At 43.5% G+C, this 10,255-nt stretch overlaps 1 protein-coding gene across 1 annotated transcript in view; it reads left to right on the forward strand.

Annotated features, from left to right (window-relative positions):
• Positions 1-9,616, forward strand: part of rrp12 (ribosomal RNA processing 12 homolog) — a 53,765-nt gene extending 44,149 nt beyond the window's left edge. The window contains exons 25-34 of the mRNA XM_073027124.1: positions 150-307; positions 548-639; positions 1,476-1,631; positions 2,748-2,911; positions 5,250-5,357; positions 5,690-5,739; positions 6,023-6,092; positions 6,327-6,400; positions 6,529-6,611; positions 9,126-9,616. Coding sequence (XP_072883225.1) covers positions 150-307; positions 548-639; positions 1,476-1,631; positions 2,748-2,911; positions 5,250-5,357; positions 5,690-5,739; positions 6,023-6,092; positions 6,327-6,400; positions 6,529-6,611; positions 9,126-9,216 — 1,046 coding nt within the window. The 3' untranslated portion in view covers positions 9,217-9,616. The remainder of the gene's footprint in view (positions 1-149; positions 308-547; positions 640-1,475; positions 1,632-2,747; positions 2,912-5,249; positions 5,358-5,689; positions 5,740-6,022; positions 6,093-6,326; positions 6,401-6,528; positions 6,612-9,125) is intronic.
• The last annotated feature ends 639 nt before the right edge of the window (positions 9,617-10,255 follow it).

Genomic DNA, 10,255 nt, shown 5'->3' on the forward strand with positions numbered 1-10,255 from the left:
CCCAGGAGATGTGTAAAAGGAAACTGAGGAAAGGGTGATGAAACATGGAGATCATTTGGGCAGAGGGATGAGCCACAGCAGGGCCTTAACGTTAGCATCTGACGGAGCTTGCATCACCAAGGACTCCATTTTGTCTTTCTTGTCCTCAGATAAGATGGATGTTCCCACTATTGAGCAGTTACTGAAGAATGTTTGCCTCCTGCTGCAGTCCAAGACACGAGATGTGGTCAAGTCGGCTCTTAGCTTCATCAAAGTTGTCCTGTTCATCATGGATACAAGTGCCCTGGCTCAGCAGCTCCAGCTCCTGGTGAGTGGCCTCACCGAATCACGGTGACCTGCCAACTTGCTTGCAGTCTCTGGATTACTGAATGTGACTAAACTGCATTCCTTTCATTTCCCATGTTAACACTACTGCCTCCTTCAAACCCCCTGCCCACCAGCCTCTGTTTTCTCTGTCTGTCGGTACCATTTCATCAATTGCATCCCTGCCACTGCTTCCTGTTTCCTCTTCCCGTCTCTCTTATTCACTCATGTTCTCTGCCCTCAGATGGAGAGTATTGGCAGTATGCGGGATGATTCAAGACGACATTTCCGTATGAAGATAAAGAACATTTTTACAAAATTTATACGCAAATTTGGGTGAGTATTGCGGAAGGCTTGCTGCTGGTAAAAGCTACCTCTGAAATTATTTTAACCCTACAGTCTGCTGGAGGACCACAGCAGGTCATGCAGCATCTGTGAGAGGAAAGGAATTGTCGATGTTCAGGTCAAACCCCCCACCTTCCCACAGATGCTATTTGACCCACTGTTCCCCTAGTAGATTGTTTGTTGGCTCCAGATTTCAAAATCTGCATTCTCTTGTATCTTTATTTTAAAGCAATGATTTTCAGTTGAAAGGACTGGTCCAGGAAAACTCAACCAGTAAAACAGGTCTATGGTTGATCAGATTGTAATCTCACCCATCTACCAACCCCCCCCCCCCCCCCCCCACATTAACTTTTCTCCCTCCCTTCCCCCATCCCAGTTTAAAGAGAATGTAAGTATGCCTGTATTAAATATATTTGGATGCTGCTTCTGTCATTTGACGAGGAAAAGCAGACGAGACATAAATTTGCCTTTTTTTTGGGCTTTTTGGCACTGGCCCTTTTGTTGGAAATACCACACAGAGGAGTTTTTGTATTTCAGTTCACTGTGAGCAGATCGGACAGAAATTCCATCCAAGCTCCAACACTGTGTCCCTTCACACAGAGGGATTCTTTTCTCTCCCCAGAGGCAGCTAATTGGAAACATCCAATTGCTGTTCCAGTTGATACCCAGTTATTTCCTAATGAAAGGCATTCAGTAAAATTCAGAGCCTGGAGCTGCTAATAGATGAGAAATCTGTTCACGTCATGGCTTTTGTTTGGTGGGTTAAGTTTTGTGCACCTCTACACTTGTTTACTTCACATCCATGCGCTCTCTTTCCAATGCTGCAGGTTTGACATGATTGACAGCATGGTTCCCGAGGAATACCACAAGGTGCTTGTTAACATTCGTAAAGCAGAGGCCCGGAACAAGAGACAGCGGGCTCGGAAACAAAATGCAAGTGAGTTGGAGAGTGAAGATGAGACTCCAAAACAGCCCAGGGACAGGTGAGTGACAGACTGTGAAGCTCTGAGAAGCTGATATTTCCTTCAATGAGAGTACGAAGAGAGAGACTGGATTTCTGATGTGTTTTTTGTTCAGGCATGAGATAACTAGCACATCGTATCCATGCTACGGCATACCAATGATGGTCAATTCCAGCCAGCAATGTTGAACCACCTAGCTTGACATCAGTACATCAACCATTTCAAAAGTCACTCGTTGGGGTGGAGAGGCGAGGGTAACCATTAATCAGCAACTCAAATATGCAGGAAGGCAGAAAGAGTATACCCTGCTCAGTTCCGCACCCTTCCCCCACCTCACCCTCGCACTGGGGAGAGGGCTCATCTCAGGCAATCCAGCAGACCCTTGAGGACCACAGAGTTTTACTTCCCAACCAATGCCTCCAAATTTTATATTCCTAATCTAAGAGGGATGTGGATTTGCTGGTTTGTGGCTCCGTAGACTTGTGTTTGATTCTGACTTCCTGTACTACCTGTGTGGAGTTTGTATGTTCTCCTATTACCAGACACGTAGATTGATTGGCTGCTATATTTTGTTCCTGATGTGTTTGTGACCACTTAAGTTTTGGAGGTGTTGGAAATATGGAAAGAATAAAATGGCATTCATATGGGATTACTGTAAAGATTGGTGTTGATGGTTGCCACAGATTGGTGGGCCAATTTCCGTGATGTATAAAATAGCAGCTCCCAACCCCACCCACCAACACCCCAAACAGGATATCCAGTGCACCTTGTTCACTGCCCCAGACACTTAAACTCCCTGACCTGACCCCCTCCCACCTGTCAGTGCATGGTGTCCTCTGATTTTAACACTGCGTTGCAGTTGGACTTAATCTTACAGATTTTTGCTTCCAAAGCAAGAGTTTTGCTTCCTACGTGAGCTGTGGCTAAAACTGATAATGCCTGTTTGATTCCTTGTCTGAACCATCCTTAGTTCACATGGTTGGGAGTTTGCTGCAGAACTGATCTTGAATGGTGCTTTATTCAAGGCAACCTCACTGGAGAAACCCAGGTTATCAGGTGTGTGGAACAGTGCTTAGGCTGGAATCTGGCTAAAATAGGCCCATTCCCGTATGTCTCATTACTCCAAATTCCCTCTAGTATCGAAGACATTCTGGCTGAGACCGATTCTGAAGATGAGGGAATTGAGGAAAAGAAAGCTTTGAAGAAGCAACCAGTACAAAAGAAGCCAGCATGGCTGAAAGAAGGTGGAGATGATGAGCCCCTCAACTTCCTCGATCCGCAAGTGTCACAGAGGGTGCTGGGTAAGAATATAACACCACTGTACTGTGGGCATGCTCTACCTTTGAATAAGGGCATGTCTGATTCATAGCATGAGTTCTAGCTTGTGTCATTCTGGTCACCATTCTACAGAAATTTTGTAGTTATGTAGGAGAGAGTGTTGAGAAAATGCATCAAGATCTTGTCTGGCTTGGAGGATTTTAGTTGAGGGCAGAGATTGAATTGGTTGGGTTTCTTGGAACTTGGAGAGAAGGGGGAATCAGATAGAATCATTAGGTTTAAGAGACACTTACTTAGACATAGGTACTTGAAAGGGTGGAAAGACAGATGAAGTCCATGGCCGACAAGGACTTTAGTGAGATGGATTGAAAAATTATCATCAAAGTGGTGAGGTGATGGTCCCATTTCATAGAACCAAAGTACACAGCTCAGACATAAAATTTGCTTATTGCTTTAAGTCGTTTACACTTGGTGTTTTGAACCAACCCCCTTTTTCGATGTTGGAGGGTAATGTCTTCCAGATTTCCACCATCTGTCCAGTTTTTGAATGCCACCATAAATGCACTGAAGGAAGGTTTTTATTTACATAGAGGTTGGTATCTGCTTGAGATGGCAGTGGAATCAGATATAATGACTTGGACCTATGAGTGTGTTTCATATGTAAAAAATACTGAGAGAGCATTTGGAAAGGCAGGGACTGATCAGAGACTTAGCTGATCCTGTCTGACCAATTTTATTCAACCTTTTGAAGAGGTAACAAAGTGTATTACAAGGACAGAGCAGTAGATTTACATAGACATTAGTAAGTCCTTTTGACAAGTTCTCCCATTGAAAATTGGTTCGGAAGTTTAGGGGCCCTTGGCATCTTGAGCAAGTTGACAAACTGTATCCAGAGTTAAGACACGAGACTGGAAATGCTGAAATCTGGAGCAACAAACAATCTACTGAAAGAAATTAGCAGGCTGAAAAGCATTTGTGGTTGGGGTTGGTAGGGTTTGTCAGCTGAATCAGGATCCATAATTGGCTTGGGAGTACAAGACAGAGGGTGACGGTAGAGTTTTTGTATTAGGATGCCTGGAACTAATGGTGTCCTCCCAGGATCAGTGCTGAGAACCTTGCTGTGTCTAATGCATGTGAATGACTTGGAATGTAGTTGAGGGAGGAAAGATCATGGATGATATATAGATTGGCAGAGTTTTTGGTAGTATGGAAGACAGTGATAGGCTGCAAAACGATGTCAGTGTGTTGGTGAAATGTGCTGAAAAATAAAGGATGGAGTTTAACCCAGACAAATGCAGGGTTGTCTGTTTTGAGAGGACTAAAATGAGGTTAGGACATCATAAGTGGTACGTTCTTAAGGACAATTGAGAACCTAGGGAATTTGGACTGCGAGTACATAGATCATACACCTTCCTTTATGCCAGGTATGATTTCAAACAGCATTGGGGGCCTGACTTTTCCCTGATTCCAGCTAACTCCTGATGCCATATTCAATCAGATGCTAATGATGTCAAAGGCAGTTACTCTCACTTTACCTCTTGACTTCCAGCTCTTTGTTTGGACCAGGATTGTAGTGAGTTAGGAACTGAGAGGCTTTGGTGGCTGAGATTCTGTGAGCAGATTGTAGGTAGCGCAACTGATTAGCTGTTCAGTCACTTTGCTGGTGATTGAGCATGGAATAATGTGACAGAAATTGGGTAGTTGCATTTGGCCTGATTCTCTGAAAATGGTAACACAGGTAGACAGAAGGTGTATTGCAGACTTGCCTTCATCAGTCAGGACATTAAGTGCAAGAGTTAGCACATCATGTTACAGAAAAGGTTGGTGAGACTACATCTGGAGTAGTGTTTGCATTTCTGGTCATCCAGCTTTAGGAAGACTGTGATTAAGCTAGATGGCATGCAGACAAGATTCCTGAGAGTGTTGCCAGGATTGAAGAGTCATAGAGTCACTGAAACGAGCCGTTGGTCCTATAGCCCTCCAAACCCCTCCTTTCCATGTATCTATCCAATTGCCTCTTAAATGTTACAGTTGTACTGACCTCAATCATTTCTTTTGGCATCTCATTCCAGGTATTCACTACCCTTTGTTACCCCTCTGTGTTTTAAATCTCTCCCCTCTTATATCTGAACCTACTAGGGCTTGAGTTATAAGGAAATAAGGACAGGCTGGACCAACACAGACTGAGTGGTGACATTATAGAGTTGTGAGGGGTGTAGGTACAATGGGTGGTCACAGGGTAGGGAGAATCTAAAACCAGTTGGCACTGGTTTAAGATAAAAGTGGAAATATCTAAAGAAAGCCCGAGGGGTAGAATGGAACGTCGTTCTCCTTTCAGTCAATTCTTTGCCTTGTTTGCAGCAACTAACCCAGCGCTGAGGAAGAAATCAAACATCAAACATGATTACTCTGTGACACCGGACGGCCGATTGATCATCAGTGAAGGACCAAGAGATGAACAACTGAATGGTGAACTGCCTGACTTTCTCATTGGGAGGTGGGAGGGTGTTGGAATAGTGGCAGTACTGGGGATGTTCTCCATGGTGGTGGTGATTTTCTCATGGAGGAGATGATGGTGCTGATGTTCCCTATGGGGGTGGGAGATGGTGGTGTTGATGTTCTTCATGGTGGGGTTGATGATGGTGTTCCCTGTGGAAAGGTGGGTGGTGGTGGCATTGTTCCTCATTGTGAGGGGTGGGATTGTAAATGGGGGCTCCTCCCTTGGGCATCTTTGCCCACCTCGCTAGATATTGAACTTCTGTTTGGTACTGAAAACGAGGTGAAAATGTCCTTTTTTACAGACTCTGAGGATGAAGCCAATGAAATCTTGGAAGAAGTTGGTGCAAAGAGTGTGAGTGTTTTGCAGGACTGGATGCATTGCTTTGGGCCAGCCCCTCACCCTCTGCTTGCACCCCACTTCGTGCCCCAATTGCAGGCTCCTATGTTTAACCTCTTCCCTGGCTTCTGCTGCACTCCAGGCTTCCTGCCCTCTACCACCATGCCTCCCTTCTGATATAAGACCCTGCCTTGAACCCATGCTTTAACCCATTGATCCTGCCCTCTCCCCTTCCTTGCAACAAGTCTGTGATCTCTCTGCCCAGAATTTTAATGACTGTTAATTTGTTTTAATATAGAAAGTTGGGCAAAAGCAAAGATTCAAAAGTGCTGATGGTGATGATATGCAGGTTGACTGCAGCTACAAAGGTGAGTTAGAGATTTCTCCCTGATGCCTAGACATGATTTTATCGTGGACAAAGCTGTCAGTATTTTCACTGAGGGTTTAGGCACTACAGTGCTGAGGAATGGGTTCAGAAAATGCATGCTGGTGGAGATTCAATGGGAATGGAGTTTGAAGTAACGAGGGCTTGTTAAGTGCTATATTTTGGACTCTGATTTCATGTTCCTCAACACCAACTTACTAACTTGTCAATGTTTTAGCTGGAGGTTCTGGGATTCACAGGCCAAGACCTATGAAAAAAAATAAAGATTATGGTGCTGAATACAGAGCGGTGGTAAGTATTTAACACCAGGAGACGATGTGGGCCAGATTGCTCTTGGTTATACTCAATCATTCAATGTTCTGTCTCTCCTCTTTGCAATAATTTATATTCATTTTAACGCTTTTCCTTCTACTTTTCAGAAAGGGCGAGGGGACATGAAAAAGAAAGGAAAGCATGATCCCTTTGCTTATGTTCCACTGAACAAGGCACAGCTAAACAGGAGGTGAGAATAGGGCACTGCTGGTAAATGGGTGCTGTGCTCTCAGGGCAAATGTGATGCACACTGGAACCTCGCTGTGTCCCAAGACTCTCTTAGTCCAGGAAAAAGCATGATAAAATGCAGAATGAAGTGTTACAGTTGCAGAAAAACTGCAGAGCAGACATATAACAGTGCCAGAGTAGGAGTGGTTAGCACAGTACCAGTGACCCAGGTTCAATTATCACCGCTGCCTGTAAGGATCTTCTGTGTTCTCCCCATAAACACATGGGTTTCCTCTATGTGCTGTGGTTTCCTCCCACAGTCCAAATACATACTGGTTGGTAGGTTAATTGGTCATTGTAAATTAATCTGTGATTAGGCTAGGGTTAAACAGCTGGGTTGCTGGATGGCATGACTCATTGGGTCAGAGGGATGTATTCCACGCTAAGTGAACGAAAATAAAAGATAATTAGATGCAAGGTCACAACAATGTAGATTGTGAGGTCAAGGATCCATCTTATCATATGAATGGCCATTCAGTAGTTTTATAACAACAGGTAGATGGTGTCCTTGAGCATTGTGGTGGGTGCTGTATCTTCTGCCTGGTGGGGCTAAGAACAGAAAATGTCTGGGGTGGGAGAGGTCCTTGATTATTATGTTGGCTGCTTTCCCAAGACAGCAAGTGGTGCAGATAGACCACACTATAGACCACACTTTTTAAGAAAGGAGGGAGGGAGAAAACAGAGAACTATTGTCCTGTCAGCCTAACATCAGTAGTGGGGAAGATGCTAGAGTCCATTATTAAAGATGAAATAGTGGCATATCTAGATAGCAGTGATGGGATTGGGCTGAGCCAGCATGGATTTACCAAGGGCAAATCATGCTTGACTAATCTATTGGAGTTTTTCGAGGATGTAACCAGGAAGTTAGACAAGGGAGATCCAGTGGATGTAGTGTACCTCGATTTTCAGAAGGCATTTGATAAGGTCCCACATAGGAGATTGGTGGGTAAAATCAGAGCTTATGGCATTGGGGGGAAGATATTGACATGGATAGAAAACTGGTTGGCAGATAGAAAGCAAAGGGTAATGGTGAATGGGTGTTTCTCAGAATGGCAGGTGGTGACTAGTGGGGTGCCACAGGGCTCGGTATTGGGACCACAGCTGTTTACGAATTACATAAACGATTTAGATGAAGGCATTGAGAATAACATCAGCAAGTTTGCTGATGATACTAAGCAGGGTGGCAGTGTGACATGTGATGAGGATGTTAGGAGAATTCAGGGTGACTTAGATAGGCTGAGTGAGTGGGCAGATACTTGGCAGATGACGTTTAATGTGAATAAGTGTGAGGTTATCTACTTTGGGAGTAAGAACAGGAAGGCAGATTATTATCTGAACGGTGTAGAGTTAGGTAAGTGAGAAATACAAAGAGATCTAGGAGTACTTGTTCATCAGTCACTGAAGGTGAATGAGCAAGTGCAGCAGGCAGTGAAGAAGGCTAATGGAATGTTGGCCTTTATTACAAAGGGAATTGAGTACAAGAGCAAGGAAATTCTTTTGCATTTGTACAGGGCCCTGGTGAGACCACACCTGGAGTATTGTTTACAGTTTTGGTCTCCAGGGTTAAGGAAGGACATCCTGGCTATAGAGGAAGTGCAGCGTAGATTCATGAGGTTAATTCCTGGGATGTCTGGACTGTCTTACGCAGAGAGGTTAGAGACACTGGGCTTGTACACGCTGGAATTAAGGAGATTGAGAGGGGATCTGATTGCAACATATAAGATTATTAAGGGATTGGACAAGATAGAGGCAGGAAATATGTTCCAGATGCTGGGAGAGTCCAGTACCAGAGGGCATGGTTTGAGAATAAGGGGTAGGTCATTTAGGACAGATTTAAGGAAAAACTTCTTCTCCCAGAGAGTTGTGGGGGTGTGGAATGCACTGCCTCAGAAGGCAGTGGAGGCCAATTCTCTGGATGCTTTCAAGAAGGAGCTAGATAGGTATCTTATGGATAGGGGAATCAAGGGATATGGGGACAAGGCAGGAACCGTGTATTGATAGTAGATGATTAGCCATGATCTCAGAATGGCGGTGCAGGCTCGAAGGGCCGAATGGTCTACTTCTGCACCTATTGTCTATTGTCTATAGGTGTGGACATGTACTGGGGCAGTGTTGTATCATTGTTTGTGTATTCTGGAGGGGTAGGGGGTCACATACCAGGGCTGTGCTCGAAGGTACATGTGTCATATTTTCAGTATGACTGCCAACTTGACCTTGCTTACTAAGTTTGTCATTTATATTGAAGGAGCCAGTTCAGTCTGTGCCAGGCAAGACAATCCCAACCATCTACATTTTCACCTGAACACATTTCACAAACCACATCATCAATTCCCATCTCATTCATCCATGGGTAATTTGTAGTAGTTGATTAACAATGCAAATTGTTACAGAATCTGTGTCTGACACTTGCTCAATACACACTTGATTTTGCTGCTAGGCTTGAACATGTTCTAATAAACATCTTCTGTTTCTTCAGGAATAAAGCCAAGGTGAGCGGGCAGTTCAAGGGCCTCGTTAAGACCAAAGTTACCAGTCGCAAACTGCACAGGAAGAAAAAGACAAAGTGATTGTCTGAAGAACAGTAGATATTTAGGACAGTGACTGACTTGCTGCTAATCTGTGTCTTCATCATGGGCTCAGATTTGTAAAAACCTAATTCTATTTTCCTATTAGATGGAGTAGAATTAAATATTATCAGAAAAGTATTTGTTGAATTATTTTTCAAGAAGCAGCATTTGGCATCCTGGCAACTGTGTTTGAGAGCTGAAGATTCCCAGGATGATCATTGGCCTGATCCTGGTCCTCGCAACCCCTCAACAGTTCATTGATCTATACAGGCTTTATTCTCTTGCAACAGTCATATATTTAGGTTGTGAGATCGAGCAACCAGAACCATTTCTAAGTCTCATCTGAAAATGAAAATCTGTAGATGCTGGAAATCTGAAATAAAAACAAAAAATGCTACAATACTGAGCAAGGCAGGCATCTGTGGAAAGAGTAATTCAGTCTTTCACCAGAGTTGCTACTTAGTTCTGATGATAGTTCCATACCTGAAACATTTGCTGTTTAATTTTCCATGCTGAATGTTTCCAGGATTCATTCTCTGTCTGTCTATTTCTTTGATTCTGACTCTTTCTTCCCAGCCCCTTTCTGACTGCAATTCGTTCTCCTCTCCCTCCCCCCCCAGCAATGCATTATCCATTCATTCTGAATCCTACTGACAAGTTACATCTTTTTAGTTGTTTCCTAATGCACAGGGTTCCACTTCAAGATTCAATTTTTTAATGTTATTTCCTGTACATGGTGTCAAGGAGAACAAAATAATTGTTACTCTAGACTTGATGCAGCACCGAAGATACTGAAACTATAAATATTTTATAAATATATTTTAATTAACTTTAAACATAAATAAAATACAATAAATATATGTAAGATAGCTTACTGTATATACACGTTGTTTTCATGTCCGTTAAGTGACATTAGGCTGTATATAAGGTGATTGACAGGAAATAATAAAGTAGTGGTGGAGTTAGTGGGTACAATGTTGATCAGCCTTACTGCTTGGGAAAGTTACTGTTTTTGTGTTTGGTGGTCCTGGTGTGGATG

Source organism: Hemitrygon akajei, chromosome 23, assembly GCF_048418815.1.
Source record: "Hemitrygon akajei chromosome 23, sHemAka1.3, whole genome shotgun sequence".
Lineage (NCBI taxonomy): Eukaryota > Metazoa > Chordata > Chondrichthyes > Myliobatiformes > Dasyatidae > Hemitrygon > Hemitrygon akajei.